General features: G+C 50.9%; 8 protein-coding genes across 8 annotated transcripts; 5 read left to right on the forward strand and 3 right to left on the reverse strand.

Annotated features, from left to right (window-relative positions):
• Positions 1–4,610: 4,610 nt before the first annotated feature.
• N7496_004271 (uncharacterized protein) lies at positions 4,611–6,542 on the forward strand (the record flags this gene model as incomplete). The annotated part of the gene is made up of 5 exons (XM_056697202.1): positions 4,611–4,701; positions 4,782–4,838; positions 5,165–5,269; positions 5,346–5,564; positions 5,788–6,542. The coding sequence occupies 5 exons, from the start codon at positions 4,611–4,613 to the stop codon at positions 6,540–6,542; spliced, it is 1,227 nt and encodes a 408-aa protein (XP_056559414.1).
• A 1,900-nt stretch (positions 6,543–8,442) lies between these two features.
• N7496_004272 (DUF914 domain membrane protein) lies at positions 8,443–9,758 on the reverse strand (the record flags this gene model as incomplete). Its single annotated transcript, XM_056697203.1, has 2 exons — positions 8,443–9,484; positions 9,553–9,758. 2 exons carry the CDS (start codon positions 9,756–9,758, stop codon positions 8,443–8,445), a joined length of 1,248 nt encoding a protein of 415 aa, XP_056559415.1.
• A 1,662-nt stretch (positions 9,759–11,420) lies between these two features.
• N7496_004273 (SMEK family protein) lies at positions 11,421–14,718 on the forward strand (the record flags this gene model as incomplete). Its single annotated transcript, XM_056697204.1, has 8 exons — positions 11,421–11,534; positions 11,745–11,841; positions 11,921–12,002; positions 12,088–12,464; positions 12,549–13,349; positions 13,406–13,573; positions 13,638–14,071; positions 14,125–14,718. The coding sequence occupies 8 exons, from the start codon at positions 11,421–11,423 to the stop codon at positions 14,716–14,718; spliced, it is 2,667 nt and encodes an 888-aa protein (XP_056559416.1).
• Positions 14,719–15,950: 1,232 nt separating this feature from the next.
• N7496_004274 (bifunctional triacylglycerol lipase/ester hydrolase) lies at positions 15,951–17,234 on the forward strand (the record flags this gene model as incomplete). The annotated part of the gene is made up of 4 exons (XM_056697205.1): positions 15,951–16,547; positions 16,607–16,791; positions 16,858–17,111; positions 17,173–17,234. 4 exons carry the CDS (start codon positions 15,951–15,953, stop codon positions 17,232–17,234), a joined length of 1,098 nt encoding a protein of 365 aa, XP_056559417.1.
• A 317-nt stretch (positions 17,235–17,551) lies between these two features.
• On the reverse strand, positions 17,552–18,679 carry N7496_004275 (Dcp1 family protein; the record flags this gene model as incomplete). Its single annotated transcript, XM_056697206.1, has 1 exon — positions 17,552–18,679. One exon carries the CDS (start codon positions 18,677–18,679, stop codon positions 17,552–17,554), a length of 1,128 nt encoding a protein of 375 aa, XP_056559418.1.
• Positions 18,680–19,299: 620 nt separating this feature from the next.
• Positions 19,300–22,515, forward strand: N7496_004276 (phosphatase family protein; the record flags this gene model as incomplete). Its single annotated transcript, XM_056697207.1, has 1 exon — positions 19,300–22,515. The coding sequence occupies one exon, from the start codon at positions 19,300–19,302 to the stop codon at positions 22,513–22,515; it is 3,216 nt and encodes a 1,071-aa protein (XP_056559419.1).
• Positions 22,516–22,946: 431 nt separating this feature from the next.
• Positions 22,947–24,459, reverse strand: N7496_004277 (uncharacterized protein; the record flags this gene model as incomplete). Its single annotated transcript, XM_056697208.1, has 2 exons — positions 22,947–23,988; positions 24,044–24,459. 2 exons carry the CDS (start codon positions 24,457–24,459, stop codon positions 22,947–22,949), a joined length of 1,458 nt encoding a protein of 485 aa, XP_056559420.1.
• Positions 24,460–25,698: 1,239 nt separating this feature from the next.
• On the forward strand, positions 25,699–27,220 carry N7496_004278 (pheromone receptor; the record flags this gene model as incomplete). The annotated part of the gene is made up of 3 exons (XM_056697209.1): positions 25,699–26,257; positions 26,318–26,822; positions 26,878–27,220. 3 exons carry the CDS (start codon positions 25,699–25,701, stop codon positions 27,218–27,220), a joined length of 1,407 nt encoding a protein of 468 aa, XP_056559421.1.
• Positions 27,221–27,346: the final 126 nt, after the last annotated feature.

Raw genomic sequence — 27,346 nt, forward strand, 5'->3', positions numbered from 1 at the left:
TTTTTCTCTTTGGATGATGACAGATGTCGTGAACAATGCTCAGCTGAGATTTATTTCCAGCTACCAAAAGGTCTCATATGAACGGGCGCCTAAATTGGTCTGTCAACCTTTCTACCTGCGACAATCCCGCAGGGACAATATACCGCGGACTCCGAAGTATGCGACGAGACAACTCAAAGACTTGACTAGATCAAAGGACTAAGGTAATTTAAGAGTCCAAGTCTTTGGGATTATTATTTACTATGGACCCAATCTTTACTATTCTTTGGATCTTTTCTATCACACCTCCTTTCCCCCTAAACTAAATCGATCACTCACACTCGAGTCCTAGTCTCGGACGTATTCCCCCTCCCCCAAACTGAGACCCGACTATTGATGGATCGACCCCCTAAATGGCTGAATGATTTCTCCTGAAAATGGAATTCCCCCTCCTCCTTCTACTCTGACCTTCTTTGTTGCTCATCCCCCGAACCTATCATAACTTCCTTCCTCTTGCCTCTTTCGTCTCCCCGCTCCAACTGCCCCCCCCTTTCACCAATCCTCAGGCTGATAGGGGAGACTCCTACCGAGCTATGCATGCAGGTACCATTCATTGATTGAATGACTAGCCCTCCCCTCGGAGAAATACTGTACTGGTTTTATCTAATAAATAATTACCCAGATGTGGTCCTGTAATTGACCCTAGGACTGATGGCATTGGTCTATTTAAGCCCCGTAATCAAGTTCACGAAGCAGTGACTACTTACAGTATCAAAATATCAAATCGCCCCTTTCGGATCGTCGTTCTGCAACCCCCCGCGATCCTGCGCGTTCCGCACGTGCTGGATGCGATAACCTAATTCACTTATCGCCCTGCCTATCACGAGTCACGGTGTCCCAAGTAGTTCGCATACTCTGTATAATAAAGAAACTAGAAGTCCAACTCTCGTTCTCTCTTATATTCCCATTCGTATCTGTATCATGATATCTATAATTATCATCACTTCCCCCAATCAATCTACCCTCCTCGACATCTCCTTTGTTCAACGTAACCCCGGGCCAGCTCCGATCAATCGGACCCGCCATACTGATGCCCTGTCTGTTAGAAGCCATATACGCCTCCGAAAGACTTCCATGAAAGAACCCTTGCAGCCATTAAAAGGCCTCCTCTACTGCCATTATTACTCTCCAAGGACACGCTCTTTGTCGCGTTGCTGACATCACTGGTTCGCCCAGCCGCGCTTGGGCACAGTTTGCTTTCCTAACGATTCCACAGGCCACGGATGCAGTACGGACGGGGTGCTCAGGGCTTGAACTCGTAAAGAAGATTCATTCAAAGAAAGTGTCACTCTCAAAGAACAATATATCCTATCGCCAGCCTATCAACGGCGATCTATCCACGAAGCGAGGCTTGATCCTAGTCCCGACCAATAAGGGGAGGTCGCTGACTAGATGAACGATCTAGCCCCTCCTCCTCTGCGTCGATGAACGGTATGACAGGCTAGATGTTGGATCCAGACGTTCGCTCGATTCAAGGTACACGCCAAGCAAGTCAGCGCTGGCTGCTGGTGATACACGCCGGAGGGTTTGGAAGCAACGTTAACAATGCAGATGGAGGAGAGGGCAAATAGAGTTTCTGGGGAAAGCTGGGCCTCGGGTCTTCCATGGGAATGGAGTGCCGCTGAAGCAAGCCCATCTTTGGGGATGAACGATACGCCTGCTTCTGACTATTGAAAGCCTTCGTCTTGTTATTAGACTTTATTTTCCGGGTCGGTTGGGTCGTCTTGTTGTACTGTACTGGCCGGGTCAAAGACTGTTCCCCCGAACAGAGTGCCACTAGCGGCTTATGGGATGATTCTTCAGTCTGGAAAGGCACTAGAAGCATAACAAGAAGGGTAGGAACTGTACGGAGTAGTACGAAAGTATATCCAGTGTGTTCGTCGATCGGCAGGAAATATTCCTCTTTGGTTCAATGCTTCTTGGTGGAGAGGTCGATACTTGAATCCACCCAGGCCCTGAAGAACCTTTCATCTCCTATTCACAGCTATCCACAAAGATGTTCTCGGTCTATGATTACAGTATATCTACTAGGCACACCCGTGCAATGTTTTCCCGTTCCTCCCAAATAATCAAACACAGTAGTCTACTCTGCTGCAATACCACCCGGAAGAGGGGCTGCGGACCTTGTGGAAGAATACTCTCCAGCGTCCTCTAGTCACCACTTTAGTGTAGAAATGTCGTCCCCCTCGGAAGAGCCCCACTTGGAGAACTCCTGAATCGACCGAGTGATGCGCTGGTCTCAGCACGGGCCAAGGGAGATGGAGACCCGGAGACGAGTCCTGCAACTGGCTTCATACGGAGTGCCTGGGAGTGGTCAACAGTCGTGGGGGTGCTGCCTCGTTCCGAAGCCCGTTTGGAAGGGATGCACCTGCCGGGGTGTTGTACTTGCTAGAGCCTAGTACTACTGTAGCCTCCGTAGGGGCAGTCAGCCCCTCATGAGGAGGGGTAATGATTCTTTTTTTTCTTGTCTTGGTCAGATTTTCTGTAGAGTCAGGCTGGCAAGGCCGACCGATACAAGTTTGTTATATTCTTCGCTCGCTATACTTCCCCTGCTTCCCTCGTTAGGCTTGCTCTAGAATATTAGTAGAGTGAAACAGTAGAAGACCTACCTAGCAATTCCTACGCAATACGTTCGCAGGCATCGTAGGTGAATTCTTGGCAGGATACGAGTATACAGTACCTGAACTTGTACATTGCAGTTCATCATCGTCATCGTACAGGACAGACGAGGTATAATTGGCAGTGCCGATCGTGTAGAGGCGGACACTCATCGGTACTTGCTTATGTAGGATTCCGTAAAATTCCAGGCCTCCTTCGCTTTTTGTCAGCAGGCTGTTTTGCCCCGTCGATGCAACTGGCGCCAATGCGTAAGATGCGGCTTGGGCGGTTCTTGTTGACGCAGCCAAGTATGTACATCACAGGGCGACAGTATGGAACCGTAGCTTTTGTATGTGATCTGGACTGCATGATCGAGGCAAATCTTGTACTGGAGTGGAGAAGCATAGGTAGCTACAATAGAATCGTGGTCCTTCCATAAAGTTGATCATAGTTATTCCATGTTACATAACTATCGTCGGTTGTCTAGGGCCGAACCAGGGACAATGACAATGTTCGTATCAGCGGCACGGTGGGAAACTCGACTAAAAAAAAAAATTGCCCACGACGCCCACAGCCTTGCATGGCCTAGCAAAGTACAAAATGCATTTGCAAATTGTGCACAAGTAGGGAAAGGATCGGGGCGAAAGTGATAACACTAGCAATCCTCGTACAGAGTACAGTATGACATCGACGGTTTAGCCAGGCCGGGACTAAGACCGGAGAGCACGAGCAGGATAAAATTGTCAGACGAATCAAACACGAGCTGAGGGTCGGACACCCAGACGAGCAAAGACGCTTAGGCACGCGCCCCGTGCCCACATTGCCCAGTGCCCACATAACCCCCCCGGTGTCCCATCTCCAATCTCCGGTGACCGGCCCCGGTCGAGGGCGAATGAGGACTTGCTAGGTTCAAGGTTACCGGGAATTGCCGCGGAGGGCGACGTGGAAGGAAAAGGAGGAGGGGAGGCTTATTATGTATGGAGTACTTGAGAGTACTGTACCTGAAGATGTAGATAGGATGGGACGAAAAGGGTATACTTTTAAGTATGTTGAACAAGCCAGATAGAAAAGATGGCCAGAATAACGGTGCACAAAATATTTTTCACAAGTCAACCTATTTATTTAGTTGTTGCTCGTTTATGTTCTCCTTGTGCTACTAATCGCAACAAAAGCATTTACATACTGAACTACAGTATTTACTCCGTAGTTCTCCCTACTACTATCATCTACTATCATCTACCATTTCAACAGTGGTAAATAGGAATATTTCTACATCATGGTCTGATCACTACCCTAGATTATTAATATCTATAGTTCTTGGAATCCATAGCAGGATTCTTCCAAGGATTATACTTCAAGTACCTCATGTCTAATGTACCGACGTAGACTCTACTCGAGTAATCTACATCGGATGACTACCACCTTCTTCTTCCTTCCTCTTTCCCCTCCTCATCCTCCTCTTCTCATCTGCCTCGTTGACTCGTGGTAGTTTTCCCCTCGAGGCCCCGTTTCTGTAAGTCTATCCTGATTACATTCCTATTTTCCCTTTTCTATTCTATACCCAAATCTCTGTTTATTACTTTTTTTTCCTGTTCTCGTGTTTCCTCCTTAACCCCCAAACCCCCCCCCCCCAAAAAACCCGCCCCGAACCGCCGAGACGAAAAAAGAGAAGTGCGGCACACCACGCCCGAACGAGAGGACCCACGGCTATTTTCCATTTCCCCCCAATTTCCCTGAACTCCATCCTCGAAAGCCCTCCCTCCTCTCCTTCTTGTCGTTGTGGGCTATTCAATTTACTCCTCCCTGGCTTTTCTATTCTTCTGGGGGAAAAAAACCACCATAATCTTACTTTTTTTTCCCTCTCTGCCTACCACCAGGTCGCCTCTACCCGGACGGATCAACTTCTTCGCCGCCCCCTGAAACGTCCCGGCCCTCCGCGAAAGACTTCCTCCCACGACACTTCCTTAACGGCCATGTCTTCCTCATACTATGAGCCTCAGGGCTGGCAAGCTCCCGCCGCGCGCCAGGCCTCATGGGAACAGCCCGTGCCGCCCTCCCGGTCAGGTATGCACACAATCATCGCCAATTCCGCCCGCACTGCGAAGGCGCAAAAAAAAATCTCGCTGACTCTCCGGACTTGACAGGCTCGAGCTCCGTTTCCCAGCGCGATGATAGCCCGGCTTTCTCCTCCCAATTTGACGGTATGCTCGATCGATTTTCCTTTGCTTCTATCCTCAATTCCTGCGACTGTTCGACAGTTCCTCGGCCCTAAAAAAAGAAGCGGTTGTGTTGGAATACGGGTGGTTGCCGAGGATGAACGTGGCCTGACTTGCGACGAAACAAGCCGAGTTAGGATCAATTGATGAATTGATGAAAATCAATTCATCATGATCTGAACTGGGGAATTCGGGCAAGAATTGCCAATTCCGACCAATTCCTAGGAACTCTGGGAACCGGCAAACTCATTGCAAGAATTGTGTGTACATGGACAAGATGCTGACAAGTGTGTGTTTTTTCTCCTCTATAGAGGTCGACCGTGCGATCGACAATCTCGTCAAGAGCGGCAAGCTGTGGAATGCTCCTCGCCGGGACTCTATGCCCATGATGATGGGTCGTCCCTATCCTGAGTACGGTAGGTGGCCAACTGCCCCCAACCGTCGAAGGTATTAAATCACAAAACCTCCTGTGCTCATTACGTCGCCCGACAGACCCGCGCATGGGTGGTGGCCCCCAGCGACACCATTCAATCAGCGAGTTCGACAATTCCCGGATGCACCCATCGGGCAACGTGCAGGGCTTCTACGCCTCACAACGGTACCAGGGCCGCCCCAATGAGGTAGAGCAGATGATGCAGGCAAAGCGTCGGATGGCGGCACAGCGTGAACGGGAGCTGCGCAACTATCACCAGGAGCAGCAGTACAACCGAAGTACGTGGTAGCGTGTCGATTCTTTTTCCCTCCTCAATGATTCCCCCGTCATCATCATCACCATTATTTTTTTTCCTTTCATTGCATCTATTATCATGTATTGGGTCGGCCCTTGTATAATATGACTTTGTGTGGTTCTTCTCTTTTTTTTACCATGCATCGGTTCTTAACCTTTGAAAATGTGGCTCTCCTTTTTTTTATACGTTCTTTTCTTTCTCTATAGGCCTCCTCGCCGAAATGTCAGCAAACAAGTCCGATCGTTCCAACAGCCCGGCGGCTATGAGCGAAGATAGCCGCCGTGATCTCCTGGCTCGCCAGCACCGCGCCTTGTACGGCAACGAGAGTCCCGCTTTCTTCCCCCCTGGCCCCCTGTCTGATGACCACAACAGAACCGACAGTCAAGCCACTGGCACCCCTGCCTCTGCCGCTCGAGTCTCCTCCCCCCGTGGCGTTGATCCATTCGGCCTAACCCAGGCCGGTGGTGCCCCCGCGGAGGGAGTCCAGTCCCCATCCCGTGCCAACAGTACCTCCTCGCCGAGCTCCGCCATCAATGCCGGCTTCACTGAACAGCCCGGTACCTCGGCATCCTCACCCGGAGCTGCCGACTCGCCTTCTTCTCGCCAGGGCTCCTCCAAGCCGTCCACTGGTCCCATCGGCTCCGTCGGTCCTATCGGCTCTCGTCCAGTCCCTGGCCAGACCACTGTTGCCCCGCCCACCAACCCAGCCCTGAACAAGCAGCGTTCGACGACACCTCTGCCATCCCCACTGGGCTTCGGTTTCACCCCCAGTGAGGCTGCTGCTGCTGCCGCCGCGGGAGAGCGTTCCACCTCTGCTGCCTCTAACCCAGCCGTGACTGCTACCACCAACGCCCCGGGTGCCAAGGACTCGTCGGCCGGCGTCGGTCTCGGCTGGAGCAACAACGGCGGTGTCTGGGGCTCGAAGAGCGGACTGGGCGTGCAGGCCTCCGTTTGGGGCTAAACCAACGCACGGATCCTCCCTCTCTCTCCCCCCTTGTCACGACATCCTGTCTGCTTCTGCTTTTCGCTTCTACTTTGAACATTCACCTTTTCTTTGGGCTTGGCGTGTTTCTTGTGGTATGCATTTGCGACTCGGGGTTGTTATCTCTGCTCTTTTTTTCAATCTTTCTGACTTGCTGTTCCTCCTGTGGCGTTGTGCGAGAAAAACGGGCTTGTCCATTTGCGTCGGCGGTGCAATACGGGGCTTGTTTTCTGTTTTCTGGGCTCCTCGGTACATATATTTTGGCTTGGGGCGAGTGAATGGGTTCTGCGTTGGAGGTTTGGGGGGGGACTTTGGTTCGGTCGGCGCAATATCCTGCCCTGGACTTGGACTTGGACTTGGACTTGGACTCGGGGGACTAGAACCTGGTCTGGCTCTCGGAGTCTGTGTGGTCCTTTGACTCTTTGCTTCTTCGGATTTGTTTGGCTTGCGTGCTGTTTTCGGTTTGGGTTTTTAACCGAGCTGGCTTGGGCGGAAGTGAATCGGTGCTCGGCTGTTACTTATTCGCGTGGTCTGTCTTGGTGACGAGGGGTGTTTATCTTCTCTTTTCTCTCTTTTTCCTGGAGTCTATTCGGGTTTTCTTTGATGGTCTCCTCGGTGTCTTGTGGTGGGATCTGGATGCAAAACAAAATTTTATCAACAGCAACAAAAACGGCCCGGCGAATAGTTTTCCTTGTGTCTCCTTACTGCTTTCTTGTTATTTGTCTTTTTTTTTCTTTCTGTCTCTATTGGTGATTTTTACCTGGTGCCCGTGTCGAAATGGTCGGATAATGGCGCTTTCTTCTCTGAATGTTGAATCTCTCGTCTCATTTCTCGGTGTTCTTTGTTTTCAGTTTGTATGTGAATGGACTGGATATGGACTTTCTTCTTTATATAAGTTGTTAATTAAGGGTTTCCTATATGTCTAGTCTGTGGGGGTAAGGTACGTAGTAGGGTGGGATATTCAAGGTCTATTGAGGCTAATGGATAAGCTGGTGTTTATAGCGTAATGTACTCGTGTATTCAATAGAACCACCTAAAGTTACTTGCCTACTCTTTCTTTCCTAGGCCTCTATATTGCTTCTCTTTGGGGCGAGCCACGATAGAGAACTAGGACGAGGATCGGGTGACGTATACGTAAGCGGGAGTAGTGCTAACATATAGTACGTGCCTATGAAATAATTTAGTTGTTTTTTTCAGTGGTGATTAAGGTTAATTCTTTAATTCTATAGTAAACCGTTCGTATATCATAGGTATTACCTAAAGTCGTCGTTCGCTGGAGGATGGACAAGCAGTCGGGTATAAATCCCGCTTGATGTCCCGTCCTGGTAGTGGAATGGAACCCTAGGTAAACATATATCTTTCCACCAGCTGACCGACCAAGTGCCACCAGAACCTTACGGTTCATAACCCAAGTAGGATAAGAAGAAAGGGTAGCTGTTAGTAAATTTCGAATATCTAGGTTTAATGGAACCCAAAGATGAATAAATAGTGGAGGTAGGTACCTCTACTAAAGTCAAGTTTGAATAGAATTTTGTAAGAGAATCACATATAGATCAATTCATTCTCATGACTGTTCGTATATCAGATCAATCGTCGAGGAAATTAAGCAATTACACAATTAAGCATTAAACACGCACACGCCTTTGTAGCGATCAACTTCCGGGTCAAATCAGCCGTGCTACCCGTACAGGTCCAATGTGAGTTTAAAGGACTAGCCGAGTGTATCGCCGTCAAGCTTAAGGTCTAAACCCGGGTTGATCCATTCCGGCCACCTCAGAGATATGTACTCCCATCTACGAGTCGTCGCAGACAGAAACCAAAGCAAGGTATGAACAATAAAATCTTCCCACAATTAGCTTCAATCGTCTGATTGACACGCTCAGACAGAGCTGGTGTTGTGGGTGGGTGGGCGCTCGGGATCGTGCTCCTGGGGGTCTTGTCCAGCTGGCGCGGCATGCTCGATGCGCTGCCTCGCGGTGAACAATCCGGCAACGCCGTTCTCCTGGTTCCGGCCCAACCAGGGCTTTCGAGCCTCGGCCAGAGCCTTGCGGCCCAGGTAGTAAATCAGCTGGCCGATGATGATCAGGACAAAGGCGATGGGGTACATCCAGTGGATGTGGTAGTGGAAGACCTTGATGCCGATGCAGACACCCCAGAAGTTCATGGTGAGCAGGGAGATGTTGAAGAAGGCTGCGGACGACAGGCGGAACATCAACGGGGCAAGACAGTAGAATAGCGACAGGCACAGAGTGAAACCGGTCAGGTAGCCGCCCACCTTGCCGTCCCAGACGGAAGAGTGGTAGTTGTGGCGCTCGAAGATGGCACTCTGCACGCCGTCGATGATACATCCGTAGAGCGAGAGTTGACCCAGGACCTCGTACACGGGCTTCTTGCTAACGAAGTACTCCTCCGCAGTGTTGGTCAGACCATAGAACGAGGCACCCAGCAGGGCGAACAGGTCACCCTTCAACTGGTGGCCACTAGAGACATCCCCGCCATTGGTACCGGTAATGTGGTCCGAGGCAATGAGCACACCCATACCACCGATACAGATAACGATACCCAGAATCTGAGTGATGTGGTAGCGGACCTTGAGGAACAAGAACGAGATGATGACGACGACCACGATAGCCCAGAAGTTGATCAGCTGAGCGCTGAGCATGGTAGTGTACTGATAGGCCAGCACGACAAAGTAGTTGCCCTCAACATCGCAGAATGCGAGGATGATATATTTCCAGCCGTCAGTGTAGATCACACGGAGCCAGCCCTTGAATCCGTAACGGTATATCGTGTAAGGAGTAAAAATGCAAGTCAGCACGATGTAGTTGAGCAGTGTCTGGAACGTGGGGATGGCCCAGCCCTCCTCACCCAGAAGCGTGGTGAAGGTGCTAGTCGAGGTGTTGGCGATGGCGAGCAGTTGTCTGACCAAGAGCAATTAGTATGAGTCGATTCATTTTGGGTCACGCATGCTGCTGGTAGCTGGACTCACCCAAGGAACAAGGTAATATAGAACTCCTTGGTCTGGAAATACGCTAAGAATCCCTTCTTCTCCTCGTCAACCTTGTCAGCCGACACAACGGGCGTCTCCTCGGCGGAGTTCACACCCGCGACCGAGGCATCCTTCGGCTGCGACGACGACACACGATCGATCGAGTCGGCCGTCTGAACGGTGACCTGATCCTTAGAGTCGGACATGGTCAAAGAAGGCGGAATACGAAGCAGACGAAAAGCGGGGGACTTGCAGGAGGGCCTAAGAGCTCTCAAGACGCCGATCACCGGTTGCGGTCAGAGTAGAAATAAGTAAGAAAACACCAAAAGGGGAGCTTTATAGCCAACAACGAGCGCAAAACTCCCAGAAGTCGCTCGTTTTTAGGCAAGACACCGAACAGAGGGTGGTGGGATAGAGAGAAAAGAAGAAGCGAGAGAGGCGCGCAAAACTCGTAAAAAAAAACGAGCGAACATTGGCGCCGGTCTGGAACCTTTCCCGATTGGGTAATCGTCGATAAGAACCTGCCACGCCGGCTGAGAAGTGGTGGGAGCCAATCAAATTACAGTCCGAGTGGAGATGCTATTAGGGTCCGTGCTGGGCGGGAAAGGTTTGCTGGGCAAGGCGGAACTTAGTATATAGTTGGTAATGTAAGTAAGAGTTAAGAGGACCTCGGTAGAGAAATTGGAAGGCGAGTTCTTCTGCTGACTCGTAGTTTTGGGGTTTGGGGTAAGACCCCACTACGACGTGGTCTGTGGTGGTACGTTGGAAGACGCAGAAGAGGAATGGAAGCCCTGCCGAAGGTTAATTGCCCGCACCCCGGCTTCTCCGATACTTCGATTTCTAGAAGCTATAGTATAGACTGCCTGACAGTTTCATCATTGCTCCTAAAGAGTGATTGGCACTGGTAAGTTATTGGAGATGTTTACACATTATATCATCCGAGTGTCTTACTTTGTTTGACTAAGGCTATCGGATATACCCAAGTTTATAGGGATATAGTGATAGCTTCTCCGTCCACCATAATGTAAACTATACACAACTTTGTATGCAGTCCCTCGCAGTCTACCCGGTCGATCGTAGAAAAGAAGGTTCTCCAGAAGTGATAGCTCGCATCCATATACTTAAAGATTTAAGAATAGATATATCTCATGGAACAATGTGTGAATAATGAAGTCCTCATTTCTATCTCTCATTGAAGCCCCTTCCATTGTCATGCGCCAATAACAACAACGTGGTGGCCCCTGCAGAGATTCTGGAAGCCTTAAGCATTGCTCAGCTTTGTTATATTCTCTAAAATGGGAGATTCTCTACTCTGACAATATATACAATATACCAATTCTATACCTATAAGTGGCATTATTATAAGGTGGTAGATATCTTGCCATTCCACTGTTATCCCCGGTCGCGTGTTGTTGCTGCCATTTTTGTCGGGCATCATCCTCACCCCCTTGTCCCGAACAAGCTCTTCTTCAAATTCACCGACTAGGAAGGATCAGAAGAACATGTTAATTCTGGAAATCACCCTTTTAGTGCTGACTGACCTTACTATTCTCGAAGTCTCGGAGAACCTGCCCGTAATAAACATCCCGAACTGCCCTGGCCGAGGCCCCCGTAAGGTGGGCCCTCCCTTCCAGATCATCCCATTCCCTCTCTGCCTTTTTCCCTTCGATCGTCATCCCCTCCGCAGACTCTTTCATCATCTCCACCCTTCCCCTTCACAACCACCTCACCTTCCACCCACCCCCATCACCACCACCAACTTACCGACTCAGTTTATCTTCTATCTCATTCAACACCATCCCTCCCCGGCGCATACTCATTCTGGAGACGCCCGGAGTGACGTGCAGTCCCCCTTTCCCTGCCCGATCATGGCGCTGGAGCTACAGCCGCCCGACGGTCGCAAACGGGTCAAAGTCTACGAGCTGAGGGAAAATGACTGGTTTGATCGTGGCACTGGCTTCTGCACCGGTCACATCTCTGGGGTAAGTCGGAAATTGTCCTCCATCTCATCTTCTTCGCGATGGGCGCATTCATCGCTGGTTGCGCCCGCCGTTGGCTCGCGCGACTCGTTTCCACCCGGGCGCGCATGAGTCGAAGCAGCCGCAAACCCGCGAATCCACCAACCCGACATCCCCCCGACACTTCGGCAACCTGGCTAACCACACTCATGTGCTTTTCTTTCGCTCAAACAGGATGTACCGCGAATATACGTCGAATCCGAAGATGAACCGAATCGCGTCCTCCTCGAGACCAAAATCACCAAGGACGATGGCTATCAAAAACAGCAAGGTTTCTGTCCCACCGTACCCGCCGGGTTGTATCACCGATAAAGAGGAAATGATTTGGGCTAACTGTATCACGCGATCAGAGACGTTAATCGTCTGGACTGAACAAAGCGGCACGGACATGGCGCTGAGTTTTCAAGAGGCCGAGGGTTGCGCAGTGATCTGGTGAGAACGAGAGAGACACGTCGGAACACTCCGCACCGTGAGAGCTCAAGGCTGACCGCAACGCGATTCTTTACCACCGATTTAGGGAATTCGTCAATTCCGTACAGCAACATTTACTCAGCTTAGCTGCCGCAGACGATGCACTCTCCGATGACCTCGAAAGCTACCAATCCATCGTTCTACCCGCCCCGGAGCTCGGCAACCTCTCCGATATCGAACAGATTGTCCGAGCCGCCAGCATGACGCAAGCCGGCCGCGATGCGCTCTCGAAATTCATTATCCGCGATGAGTACATTGGCAAACTGGTGCCTCTGGTGACGATGGCTGAAGACCTGGAGAGCTTGGTGGATCTGCATCGCCTCTGCAACATCATGAAATCCCTAATCTTGCTGAACGATAACACCATCATCGAGACCGTGGTTGCCGATCAGATTATCCTGGGTGTGGTCGGGGCTCTGGAATGTAAAGCACACCTCTTCTTCCACGGATCTTAAAAAGATCCGATTGAAGACCTTTCGCTAAAGCTGGACTTTTCTTTTTGAACAGATGACCCCGAATTCCCAACACACAAGGCGAACCACCGGCAATACCTCTCAGATCAATCCCGTTACAAAGAAGTCGTGCCGATCAAGGATCCTCTGATTCGTAGAAAGATCCGGAGTACCTGGCGATTACAGTACCTCAAAGATGTGGTCCTGGCACGAATTCTCGACGATCCGACCTTCTCCGTGCTTAACTCCCTAATCTTCTTTAACCAGATGGAAATCGTTAACCACATTCAATCAAACGCCCCCTTCCTCCGAGAGCTATTTTCTGTCTTCGATCCGAGATACACCGACATCAAGCGTAAGGACGATGCAGTCCAATTCCTACACCAATGCGCTGCGATCGCAAAGAATCTGCAGGCCCCGTCGCGGGCCCAGCTATTTGCCAATTTTATCAGCCATGGCCTGTTCGCAGTGATTGCCTTTGCTGTGAAACACCCGAACCCCGCGATGCGAACGACGGGTATTGATATCTTGGTGGCATTGCTCGATCATGATCCAGTAATGATGCGTGGATACATGCTCAAGGCTGTCAATGAGAAGAAGACACCCCTCACCGACACATTGATCGATCTTCTCCACGCAGAGACCGATTTGGGTGTCAAAAACCAACTTGCTGATGCAATCAAGATTCTGCTCGACCCTCAGATACCCCTGCAGGAACCGATTGCTCGGGCTGGCCCCGATTATTTCAAAGTCCGTTCATCCAACCTTCTCTCCGACGCTTTTGTCCAGCAACATTTCGACGAATCTTCTAAGCGGCTGTTCCAACCGCTCAAGCAGATTGCTAACCGCGCTTCCCGTGAGTTGTCAACTTCGATCCAGACATGGAGAATTGAGTATCTAACATCCTGCCAGTTAATGACTTGACGTTCCAAGAAGTCACGCTCTATTCGCATCTTGTCGATATCCTCACATTTTTCGTCCGTCAGCACCTCTTCCGCACACGCAATGCGATTCATAGCGAATCGCTTGCTCCTCGAGTGGCCCAGCTTCTCACAGCCCCTCAAAAACATTTGAAGCTGGGTGAGTATTATCGCTGTTTGATCTTCTGAGATTCAACAATCGCTAACCGTCATTCTCCGTTTAGTTGCCCTCAAGTTCTTCCGCACATTGATCAGCCTTCAAGATACCTTCTACCAAGCCTTAATGACGCATAACAATACCTTCGGCCTCATCCTGGACATAGTTTACGAGACCATGCCTCGCGACAACCTCCTCAACTCTGCCTGTCTCGAACTTTTCGAGTTTATCAAGCGGGAAAATATCAAACCGTTCATTCTTCATGTGGTGGAGAAGTACCGTGAGAAACTCGAAAATATCACCTACGTCGACACTTTCCAAAACCTGATCCTGCGCTACGACCAGATGCAGGGCTACGGCGCGGAGGCCGACTCGACGTTGTTCAGCCAGGATGACGGTACGCCACGACGATTGCCCTTGAACGGCCAGCGTTGGCAGGGTGTGAAGGAGTTGGACGCTGCTGAAGAGGAATACTTCAACACGTCCGATGACGAGGACGAGGTAAGTTGTTTCGCAATTTTCAAACCTGGCAGGTTTGCTGATGTTGATCATAGTGGACGCAGGAGAATCGTACTACCCTGGCCGTTGGGGTGGCTAATGGATCCGCTTCTCCAGTGGTCAAGCCGCTGGTTGATTATCCTGATGATGACGATGACGATGCCATGGATACCAAACCAGAAGAGCTTGCAGATCAGTCTGCAGAAGCTCAGCCATTGACTGTCGGAGATATCCAGGTTGAGCCTTCTCCGGAACCGACAACCTCTGAGCCTTCATCACCCACGGCTCAGACACCACCCGTTCCCGAGCGGCTTTCTGAGAAGCGCCGACGCGAGGAAGAGGACGAAGACGAATTGGTTAAGCTTGCTGCAGGGCCCAAGCGCAGAAGCTCGACGAGCAGCAATTCCGGTGCTGGTTTCCTAAACCGAAAGAAGACACTTTCTATTGGATCAATAGGCTCTGTTGAAAAGGGTGGTACCCAAGGCGTGCTAGGCACTGTCACCAGCAGTGCACCGCCTAAGCGAATTGCCATCAACATTGGTCCGGTGAAATCTTCGGTCTCAGACAATGCCACCTGCGGGGAAACTGTCTCGAGCGAAAGCAACGAGAAGGAGAACCGAGACGACAGTCAGGCTGAAGAGAGTGGCTGATCGCTCCTCTCTCTCACCTTATCTGTGCAGTCAGGCGATGCGATGCGATGCAATGATATGATCACTAGGGTCTTAGCAGTCCTGATCTGTCTTGTTTCCCTCCCTCCGGCCCCACGCCTCTATCTACCCCACCTGCATTTGTTTTTACGAGCTAGATACCAGATACAGCGCGGGATATTCACGTCCCAGTGTCCTTTCTTGAGCCTTCTACTCCTTTTTGCCGTGCCCTGCTGCTTTTTGGCGATGCTATTTTCTCTCAATATGCACCTCCGCCTCTCCTATCCTTTCGATCTCCCTCCCTCCCTCTCTATCTCCTCACGCCTTCACATTTTTATCTCCAGCGGTGTTGCGTGATGGCTCTCATACCTATGGTGTTGTACTTCTTTTTCTGAACGGTGCGTTCATGGGATGATCGAGTGGTGTACATTGTGTTTCGCTCTGCCGGCGTCTTCTGGGCAAATGGATGCATTGGATCCGGCCGAGGCTGCGGTACCAATTTGTTTTCTTGTTACTTCTTTTCTTTTTCTTCTGGATTTTATTTTTCACCGGCCCTTGTGCTGTTTCGTGGGGTTAGAATTTGGGGCCTGGGTTAGGCTGGGAAGAATAGGTTGCGATGGATGGAAATGGGTGTGTCCTCTGGTTGGGGGCTGGAATTGGGGATTAATGCAATTCATGTGCATTCTTCATGGTGCCTGATGTCTTCTCGTAGGATGTTTAGGTATCTCTATTTGTGGTAGGATCACTTGTAGGTTGGTAAGAGCGGAGTGGTCAATGGGGTTTGGGTAGTGGCTTGTGGCTTGTAAGCTTATTCTGAAGCTTAGATTGCCCTGCAGCTTGCAGCGAGCTAGTTTTCTTTGGATCTTGGCTCAGGTACGGCACAGTCTTGGAATTCCTTGGTTCTTGTTGCTCTGCCATCTTGGGGGTCTTGAACTCTCAACGGGCAGTCCAATAGGACTACTTACCGGCAGAAATCTGCCTTGACCTCTTAGATAGCAGAAGATCAAAGTAAATCTTAATTTCAACTGTGAATTTACTTTTGCCCTGCTTCTTATATTCATTTGAAAGTTCTGCAAAATGTTCAATATCAATTGCAGGTTCGCAACTGATCATGTGATTCAGCCACAATACACGCCGGATCCTCAATGGTTCGCCTTCACATGCACCGTATAATCAACTACAGGAGCCTGTGGAAATTCACATCTATACGAGTCCTCCGACACAATCTTTCAAATATGGAGCCCCAAATAACACCAAATACGTTCTGCACGTATACCGGGCGCCCGAAAGATGCTACGACGACGGTTTTCTTCATTTCCGGGAACCCGGGACTAATTGGTTACTACCACCCGTTCTTGTCTTTGTTAGGAGAGTATCTGGCCAATTCGGGAGATCGGTCAAGTACACAGCATGTCTTGAAGAAGACAGACTCGTCTATTCAGATTTACGGATGCAGTCTCGGTGGATTCGAGGTTCAATCTCAGAATGCCTCACCGACTATGACGACCGGGGATGCCTATCCAGATAGGAGGTCCACGTTATACGATTTGGAAGATCAGATTGTTTTCGTCCATGATAAACTCAACACGCTCATGAGTCAGAATGCTTCTTCTGCCAATGATCCATCCGAATCTTCAGCTAGACGGAAAGTCATCCTTATCGGCCATTCCGTGGGCGCATACATCGCGATGGAAGTCCTACGACGACACCGCGAAGTCAACCCCGTACAAGCAGATAATGGATATACAGTCGACTTCGACATTATCGGCGGTGTGATGCTTTTTCCAACGGTGAAGGATATCGCGCATTCGCCCTCGGGACAGAAATTGACGGTTCGTGTGTTCTTCTCCTTGTTAGTGATTGATAGTGATGATATTAATTGCCCTGCCAGACTCTTTTATCGTTTATACCACATCTAGCGCTGGTAGTCAGCTTCTTCGCTCGCATATTAACCACACTCCTACCAACACCAGCCTTAAAGGCCTTGGTTAAACTAGTAATGCATAATCCACCAGCCCACGCCTTGGACACTACGACCTCCTTCTTGAAAAGTGCAGGTGGCGTGCGACAAGCTCTGTAAGATATCCCCCGCTTCCCTCGTTGCTTATTCGATGTGGTATCTTACTAAGAGACTGGAAATAGACACATGGCCGCGGATGAAATGCGAACAATTACATCCGACAAATGGACAGATGATATCTGGGGTGTGACGCATGCGCGTGAACCGCTTACAAGGCTGTTTTTCTACTTTGGTCGGAATGATCATTGGGTTGCTGAGAAGACGAGGGATGAGATTGTTGCTGTTAGGGGGTGTAAGAATGCTGATAGTGAGGGGGAGGGATTGGGACCGAGGATGTTTGTTTGTGAGGAGGGGTTGCCGCATGCTTTTTGTTTGAGTAAGTATTATTCTTTGGAGATTTGGGTTTCGTTGAATCGGGTTTACTAACTGTTGGGCAGAGCATGGTGATGTTATGGCTCGGAAGGTTGCGAGGATGATTCGGGAGATTGGGAGTGCTTGAGGGGATGTGGTTTAGATTGGGGTTGGGATTTTGGAAGGGATTTGCTTGCTTTGAGCAACTCTGTTGCCGATGGATTGGTAGAAATAGAGTAGGGCTAAGAATATACTAGAGCTGCAGAACGGGAATTTCAGGTCATTTAACGGGTATCTCAAGTGATATCTCCCTCTCCACACAAATTTCAAGGCAAAAAAAAGATGATGCCGTGGAGAACCAAAGACCAAGTCATGCGCCATGTCGTGATGAGTATGTGCTGCATGGCCCGAGGCCGGAATCGAAATCAAAATCGTGAATCAATGCCAAATACCAAACAGCTTCCCCTACTGTCCTTGCCCGTTGCCTTGGTATGCGAATCCGGCTCGGCGGAAGAGATCGCCGAGGACATCTGATTGTGGCTGTGGCGGAGCTGGTGGCTGCTGAGGCGGTTGAGGTCCCATTGAATACCCGTGCGGTTGTTGATAGTGTTGCGGTGGGTACTGTTGGGGCGGAGGCTGCTGGTACTGCTGTTGCGGAGGATGCTGGTAATGCTGCGGCGGCGGGGGTTGCTGATATAGCTCCTGCCAAGCTTGTTCCTGATGCTGCTGCTGCTCCTCCACTGGAACCATATGATGGGCACGCACACTCCACCCATCATCTTGGGCACGTTGCTGCCCGAAAAGATCCTTCAAGGATATTTGACGACCCATGGGCACGCTCGCCTGGACCTCTTGTAAAGGAGCCACCTGCGCCTCGGCTGCAGCTGCAGCGGCATGTAGTCCACGCTGGCGAATAGCCTCCAGACGCTCCCGCGCCATCTTCAAGCTCTGTCCTGCGTGGGCAGCACACTCGCGAATCTTCTCTGCATTGATCGTCCGGGCCTCGGCAGTTGAGCTCGGCGGCGGCTCCGAGTAGATCCAAATACCGTAGATGCGTAGTCCCGGCGCGCCGGTACCATTTGACGGACCAGCCTGTGGGTTTGAGGGGTCTGCGACGCCATTTGTAGCGTTGGTGTCGCTCTCGTCTGCCTTGAGAATCACATATTCCTCCGTCAACTCCACGTTGTCGCCGTCCGTCAGTTGCAGGTCGAAATTGTTGAGTCCACGTCGATTCAACACGAACGCAGTGTATCTCTCCTCACCGAGATTACCCTGGGTGAGCTGGCAGACGAACAGCGTGCCTTCCACGCCGTTCTTTTCCCATTGTCGCGTCGTGGGGCTGAAGATGTACACGACGGCGTATTGAGCGAGTGAGAGGATGGAGGTAATGTCTGGGTTGTGGCGACGCAGGACGGAGAGGTTTATCTCCTCGTTGGTGCGCGAGGGAGGAGCTGGCTGTTGTTGTTGTTGTTGTTGCATGTCGGAGAAGTAGGCGGCGTCGGATTCATAATCGGTGAACTGGTTGTGGGTGGGGTAGTTATTATTGCCGGGATGGTTATTGTTATTGTTTCGGCGAGGTTTTCGGGAGTTCATAGTGGGTATGAGGTGAGGTGGAGAGGGAGTGGAAAGTTGAGAGCTGGTGGGAGTATTTTCTTTTGAAAGGGAAAAGTGGTGAAGAAGTGAGGGCTGGGCCGATTGCGGGCATATCGTCATCGGGTCCAGAGCCAAAGTCGATCCGAGCTCAACTCCACCTCCCCTCCTGTTCTCTCCCTCCAACCTTCGACGACGGTCGCTACCTCGATTGCAATTGTTCTTGATCCATCTGATCTAGTTTGGCTTCAATTTGCCTTTCTCTAAGCCTTCGCATATACCTTGCGCAAGGACGTACTTCATGGCGCTACTTGCGCTCCGGACCCTGCCGCACTAAGCTCCGCCACGAGATGACCCCTCGAACACGAACACCTCCGACAATACACCTTTCCCTTCCGATTATCCCACTTTCCTCGGCATCTACAGACGTATGATTGCTACGGGCCATCAGAATATTGCTTTTCATCTTCCCGGAATTGAGAACCGCAGGCGATCTACACACTATCGCTTCTCTATATAACTTCAGTGTATAACATTGTCGCATTCATTTTCATAGCCTGCGAGAATTATGCGACGGACCCGATCTATTGACTGACACGCGAACGCACCTCACATCATCAGTCATGTCGGCCCGCGAGCAGCAGCCGGCGCCCCCTCCCGGGTCCGATCCACGAGAACATGCGGCCGAAGACGTCGAGGACATCGACAACCCGGGGCTTGATTTACAGTCCTTGTCGCTTGCGGTGAAAGCAAGAAAGGCAGATTATACCCGCCGGCAATCCATCCGAGTGAAAATAGGTACATGGAATGTGGCCGCTATCAACGGTACCGAGAAAGACATTGGAAAGTGGTTCGTGCAGGGACAAGGCGTGTCCGAGGAGTTCTCTGGCCTGAAGGGCTCGCAGTTCCGCCGGAATGTCACTACGAATGGATCTTCTTCTCCGAGTGGGGACGGTGATCCGAAGAAGGACGGCAGCGGCACCGCGCCTTTTCAGTGCAGCCCGGAAGAAGTCGATCTCTATGTTTTGGGCCTACAAGAGATCGTTGACGTTTCCTCTCCAGCTGAAGCTCTTCGACCATATACGGATCCCGGACCGGCAAGCAGGTGGAAAGAGGCCGTTCACCAAGCTCTTCCCCCAGGATACCAACTCGTTTCCGAGGTCCAGCTTTTGGGCCTCTTCCTTACCATCTATGCGTCACCCGCGATCCGCGACAGCATCTCTTCAATCAGTAGCACGTACGTGGGTACCGGGTTGATGGGGTACATGGGCAACAAAGGCGCCGTTGCGACTCGCATGGTCCTTGGGGAGACCACACGTCTGGTCTTTGTAAATTGCCATCTCGCTGCAGGGTCAGATAAAGGGAGTCTAGAACGGCGCAATTGGGACGCAATGCAAATCACCCAGCGGGCCAAGTTCGAGCCTGTGGAATCTGAAGATAAATCCCAGGAAGGCCAAGGTGATAGCATTGGCGAGGAGGATTTTACTTTCTGGTTCGGTGATCTCAACTATCGTCTCGACGATATCCCCGGTGATGATGTGCGACAAGTTCTCGCTCGGCACACGGAGAACTCGTATGACGCCGCACTACAGGGGAAGCACTCCAAGTCTGGCAGCCGTCGAAACTCTCACACCTCCAACTCCTCATCTGACAACGGACCGCCATCACTGCCCCCAGGAGGAGGGCTGCCAGAACCGGTAACGGATGAGGAGATCGATCCTCATAATGATCCGGCATCTCTGCAGACTACCATTTCATCTTTGATTACTCACGACCAACTGCGAATCCAACAGAAGAAAGGCACTGCTTTCCACAAGGGTTGGCGAGAGGGCCAGATCTCCTTTTTGCCAACGTACAAGTACGATGTTGGAAGTGTGGCGTTGTTTGATACTAGCGAGAAACAGCGTGGTCCTAGCTGGTGTGATCGGATTCTCTACCGTACGCGACGAGACAAGCTCAAACATGAACAGCTCGACCGGGAGGCCGAGGAGGCACGGAAACGAGACAAGGAGATGCAAGCTCGTGGATTGGACAAAGCAGTTGCTGATGATAATGTGCTATTTGACTATGATCCCGAGGTTGATGGTCAAGATGGCTCCGTTGAGGGTGGTGATTACGACTCGGACGCTGATGGAGATGACGATTCTCCCGCTGCATCCGAAGATGAGCCGCCAGAATCAATTCACCAGCATCATTATGTCTCGCACCAGGGTATCCTTTCGTCGGATCATAAGCCATTGGACGCTATCTTCACTTTGGCATTTGATGCTGTCAATCCCAGCTTGAAAGCAAAGGTACACCAAGAGGTTGTTCGTGAGTTGGACAAGGCCGAGAATGAGGCACGACCAGGTCTCACAGTCGTTGTGGATACCCATGTCGATGAAGATCGATCCCAACGTGATCCCAATACCATCGATTTTGGTGAGATCAAGTACGATGTCCCGGTTCATCGGAGCTTGACCGTTGCCAACACAAGCGGTGCCCCTGCGACTTTCTCGTTCGCCGAGAGGTCTACTCTGGGCGATAATACGCACGATATACCGCCGTGGGTGGATATTCAGGTTCATCACTCTTCTGACCACGAGCCAGCCTCAGGGGAGTCATCTAAATCCGAGAGCACTCATACTTTGCATCCGGGAGAAGTGGCTAATATCGACGTCACGGCGCATCTTCGGAGCATTGAGCATGTGCGGCTACTCAACTTGAAGAAAGCCAAGCTTGAGGAGATTTTGGTCCTCCATGTGGACAGCGGCCGTGATCATTTCATCTCTGCCTGCGGAAAATGGCTGCCAACTTGTTTCGGTTGCAGCGTCGATGAATTAACACGTATGCCCGAGGAGGGTGCCCGCTTCTTCAACGATGAAACTGTATCATCCCGGGAAAGGGGTGCGAATGAAGTACGGCTGTCAGCACCTCGTGAACTCTTCCGGTTGACTGAATCTATCTCCGAGCTGGCAGAACGCGCCGTGGCGGAATGGAGTATGACAAAAGGCGAGTCTGAAAAGGAACAAGCACCATGGACTAAACAGCCTGGCGGTTCTGCATGGCCATTCCAGCCGGATACATGGACTCTTACGGACCCACACGAGCGTGCTCCCCTTCTTGCTTCAGTTCGCGACTCTCTCGACACTAACGGTTCTCTGTCGAGCATCTTCGCACCGGAAACCCCTTCTTTGCACAGACTGGAGATCCTGTCCGAAACCCTCCTGACATTCCTCAACTCACTCAGCGACGGCATCGTCACTGCCGATGTCTGGCAGCAAATGGAGCAACACATGATCACCCGCGAGAAATCCAAAGCACCATCTCTATCATGGGAAGAAACCCAAGCCTGGGTCCTGGAGAGTCTCGCCTACTCGCCAGCACACAGCGTCTCCTTCACATTCGTCACCTTCATGCTCGCCCGTATCGCAAACGAAGTAGCCCCCGTCCCATCTACCATATCAACTTCCAACAAAGAAAACGGGCGAAATGACAACTCTACCAATTCCATAAACAACGAAGAACCAAGCACATCTTCAGAATCTACCTTTACATTCCCAACACCGCCCACTCCAGCCTCGGCGGCAGCTTTTATATCCGGAGGAAGTTTCCGCCGCAAACCAAAACTACCAGATCCCGAGGTCGTGTCGAGTAATTCGACCAACGCTGCAGCACGGCGACAGGCCGTCGAGTTGGCGTTGGCGAATATCTTCGCCCGTGTCTTGATTTCAGCCGCTGTTCCTGTCCCGGTGAAGGATAAGGAGCGTCGAGCGTCTGATGAGCGGAAGGAGAGTATTATTGAGCCATTTTTGAAGATGATTGGTGTTGACGAGCGGGGTCCCTCTGGGGGTCGATAATCGTTTACTTGAATGGATGTTCTTGTTTTATTCGACTGTATATTGATTGTATGCTTGTTTTGGGGTGGCCTCGGGGATTTGGTAATGGATTGTTGGTTCTTTGGTAATGTCCGGTGCGAGTCTCAAGGTGGGGATTATAGACTTGATGTTTTTGCAATGTCTTTCATGAGAATATAGGTTGAATGTTCAGATATTATGTACAATTCCGGTATGCCATACCCTATCCTATAGGGTACAAATCCCATCCACACACCCATAACGTTCCCTCTTGACCAGGGCCATGGCCCAATGAGAATGAAGCACCAATAATGAATACCAAGAAACACGAAAATAGCCCAAAGGAAAGAGAATGAGAGAAGAATACGACGCAAAACCGAATGGTTATATCACCAAAAGAGACTTCTATACCCTCCAAACTCGAAGATTACCACCTACCGCACAGCACCCCATACAGATTCAAAAGACTGCTGCTGTACATTCCTCCCAGGGGAAACGGCCGGTGATTTAGCCTGCGTAGCCTGCGACGTATACTTTGACCCAGTCACCGCTCTAGACTTGCCTTTGCCACTTTTTGACCGTGGTTTGGGACTAGGGCTTGTAAGACCGAGCATCCGCTGCGCGGCTAGCAGACAGCGACAGGCAATGCGGCCGGGGAGATTGAGAATAGAAAGGGCGATCTGGGTGGGGACAACGATACAAGCGCAGGCCCAGTCGATGAGAATAAAAGCGTAACTCTGGCGACGATTCTGACTAGCGCGTTGCGCGGCTGCGGCGAGGCCAATTGCGTCGTGCGTTTGCGCTTCGAGTTGTTGGAAGCGGGTATCCGTTTGGAGGGCTGTGAGGGCTGTACGTTTCTCATAGCGGCGCACGGCACGATTGAGAGCTTCAATGTCGGGGCCTAGAGTTCGGCGGGATTCTACTACTGCCTGCGTGATGAGGTCTGGAGAGTCTTTTGGATCTGGGGAGGATGAAGAGGCGAAACGGGCAGCAGCAGCTTCGGCGACGTGCGCTTCTAGTTCTTCGAGACGCTTGGTGAGATCTTGGACTTTCTCAGTGTTGATTTCATCGTCGTGGTTTGATGCGACGACGCGTTGGAGATGAAGGGTTCGTGCTTGGCCGAGCTTGAGGAGGTGGGCGAATGGGCGAATCTCGGATGCGAGCAGGAATATGGTGAGGTTGTAGTTTGAGACTAGACCTTCCGAGGGTCGAGAGAGGCTAGATCTAATAGCGTGTAGGAGCCAGGTGCCAATAACTGGGAAGACGAAGCATGAGCCGAGGGCGATTAGCTCGTGGATCTGGAGTTCTTTAATAGCTTTTGCTTCTGCTGCGGCTCGCAAGTGCTTTTCACGTTTTTGGCTGTCAGCTTGCGAGTCTATGGCTTCTTCATTCTCGTCAACCTCAGCCAGCTCTTCAGCGACGGGATTGAAGGTATCTCCTTCTCGTTGAATTGCCTGTGCTGAGCGATACCAGTCCCTTTATACCGTTAGCTTCTCTGCAGTATATGACCGAGGATTCAAGTCAAACGTACCATGGTAACCGAACGGACCAATTGAGAAAGATAGCAGCTAGCACTAACAAGGTCACGTCCGTGACGAAGGAGCTCCCATTATGAAAGAAAATCCCCGCAATAGCAGGTAAAAGGGCTAACACCAGCGGTGCAGAGTGCCAATGCGACTCCTCCGAGGCAATGGGGTCATCTTGATCCCTAGTGACTCGTGGGAGAAACAAGTCATCCGTAGACGACCGAATAGAATTGCGCGCCTCAGATATCGAGTCAGACAGGGTTGAATTGCGGCGCTGCGCCCACTCGGTCGAGGAGCCTTCTATAAAAGTTGCGGCGCGCGCGGAGAGGCCCCGGCGGCGGATCGAGCTGGTGGCTGGGGTATTGCGGGGCGGAGGCGCGGAGGGTGGAGGTGATAATGATGAAGAAGGCGGATCGGCCATGGTTCAGTGTAGAGACGATGGTCGCATTCAGAGACAGCCAACAGGGGGGAGAGTGAATCAAGGGGTATTCACAGGGCCAAGGGAGGGAAGTAGTAGTTCCTCCGAGAAGGTGGAGGAGTTCGCCAGTTGGGCATCTGCAAGTGACGCCGAAGTCCCGAGGAAAAGTTACGGTATTGAGAAGACAGGATGGATGAGTCAGCATTTAATGATGGAAAAGTCGAGGACTCTTTCTCAGGATTGGAAACTGGATTTATGTCTAAAAGGGATCATTCTGGAATTAAAATTCTGTAAGAGATAGACATACCGCCAATTCAAACTTCTATTGAATTCTTTGTTATTTAGAGTAGTAGTATAGACTTGTTCCTTTGTGCCTCGGCAGGATATAATACCTGTAAAATACAGTAATCTCAAGCTCTCAGGCCACGAGGCCACCACTTCTCTTCTTCTTTTCTCTTTACTTCATCGACCTCGGACCTCCCCTGTCAACAAGTCTAGACTGCATGGCCAAGATTGACCATGTCTAGTCAACCAATTGTGGATCACAGGCAGACAAGCCATGATCAATTCCACCTGACAACTAAGTGGTCGATCCATGGGGATCTGAGCGAATCCATGGCGCTGACTGGCCGGATGAGCGGGCCCCCACGGCTCTATTCACACCCCAAAAGGGTAACGCTTCGTCTGATTTCCCCCCAAAGCAGCCAAATTAGACTCTTTCCCAACTGTATCTTTCTTTGATCTTGAGTTGCCTGCTAATTGCCCTAGTCAGCTATGTCTACTTCAATGGCCAGGTTCCGCCGCTGTCGCGGATTCCCATCGCAAAATCTACTGCTGGTCCTAGCACTGCTGCCAACATACTATCCATCTGAACTGTGCCTTCGCATCTTCTCCCCTTTTGTACAAAGATGTCTTGATCCAGGCTACTCTCTGATCCTATTCAACACCTCAACAGGAGTCTCCCTGTCTCTCGGAGTTCGTGTTTGGCACAGGCTACTATTCCTGAGTAACCTAGGCCCCTTGGGGTAGCCTGCACTCTGATACACTTTTAAGTGGCAGCAGATGGGTGTTCCCCGAGCGACTATTTAGTTCTCAACCTTCTCTCGAAACCTCTGCTTTAAATTAAACGGATCATTGCTTCGTTGCTTCAACAATTGCGTTCTCGTCCATCATATTACTACCTGAAACCCGATTTATCAAATTTCAAATCGACCCAAGTTCAGGTTCCTGTCGTGGCCAGCCATGGATGACATCGACAAGCGTTACCCTATGGCTACGGTCATTCCAGTGCTTTCGTTCCTCTCAATCGCCGTCTGCATCACGCCGCTTATTCTGCATGCAAAGAACCGCAATCTACCCGCCACGAGTCTCATTTGTTGGACTATTCTGCTGAATCTGTTCAACATCATCAATGCCTTTCTCTGGCCCACAGACAATGTAGGCTCGTGGTGGGATGGGACTGGCCTTTGTGATGTCGAAGTCAAACTCATGGTCGGCAGCTATGTCGCTTTCCCTGGTGCCCTGGTTGGCATCTTCCGTGGTTTGGCAATCGTCCTTGATACTGCAACTGCCACGCTAGTTCCTAGCAAGGCCCAACGCTGGCGTAAACGGGCCATGGAGCTGCTCTTTTGTGTGGTTGTCCCAGTTATTGCAATGATTACTCACATTGTGTGGCAGGAGAGTCGGTACTTGCTCTTCGCGATTTCGGGCTGTGTAAACAACTTCGACTACAGCTGGGTGACATTCGTGCTGGCATACATGTGGCCGCCCATTATCTGCTTGATCGCCGCATACTACTGCTGTAAGTGGCCTTCTTCCTTGTTCCTTGCCCTAATCAAACACTAATTAATTCCTACTCTAGGCCTGGTAATCATTCGCATGCGCAAGTACCGCAGTGATTTCAGTCTCATCCTGCGTTCCGCCAACAGCCGAATGAACAAGTCCGGCTTCCTGCGACTGTTCTTCCTTGCTTTCACCATGCTCGTGGCTATCTTGCCCAGCGAGGGGTATGTAGTCTACTACAACTTGAAACTCTCTTTCCCCTGGCACCCATACTCATGGAGCCGAAACCATGGACCGGAGTGGTACCAAATTACCAAGTATCCGACCCAGGGACAAGTCTTTTTCGACCGCTGGACCCCAATTGCCGCTGGCTTCATGCTTTTTATCTTCTTCGGCTTCGGTCGTGATGCCACGCGTATTTACCGCATGTTCCTCTGGCGCTCTGGCTTGGGATACTGCTTCCCCGTTCTTGCTCGTCCAACCGACTCGCAAGCTACCGAAAGCTCGCACTCAACCACTCTGGTTGGGTCTACTATCAGTCGAGCCAAGCTTCTGTTTAGTCGGCGCAAGGGTTCTGCTTCACAGTATGATGTCTCTCAACTCTTTTCACTATAATGAACCTTACTAACCCGCGAGTAGTACCGGAAACAATAACTCTCTATCCTCCCACCCCGACATCTACAGCCAACTCGAAAAGGGCTCTCGCTCCCGATCCCGCTCACAGCATAGCCGCGGCCGCGACATTCCCAAGCGCCGATGGTTCCGTATGCCATGGTCTCGCTCCAAGAACGGAGGCCGCCACAATGAGGACACTCTGTTGGATGACCTGTCCGGTCCCTCGCAAACGGTCTGCACTACTGCGTGGGCGGGCGCTAGCCAGAGCAGAGCTAGCAGTGAGATTGATGTCCCTGCTTCATCTGGGAGCAAGGAAGGTATTAAGGTCAAGCAGGTTATTAGCCAGCAGAGTCAGGTGGAGGTTTAATTGACTCGCTGAAGGGCTTTCTGCAACTCGCTTTCTTTTGATTCTAGACATTTCGTGCTCAGTGCCGTTTCATCCTGTACTTTTAGTTAACCCTATTCCATTCAAGAGCTTCGGCCAAAGCTAGAT

The sequence above is a fragment of the Penicillium cataractarum genome, assembly GCF_028827025.1.
Source record: "Penicillium cataractarum strain IBT 29864 chromosome Unknown utg000002l, whole genome shotgun sequence".
Taxonomy (NCBI): Eukaryota; Fungi; Ascomycota; class Eurotiomycetes; order Eurotiales; family Aspergillaceae; genus Penicillium; species Penicillium cataractarum.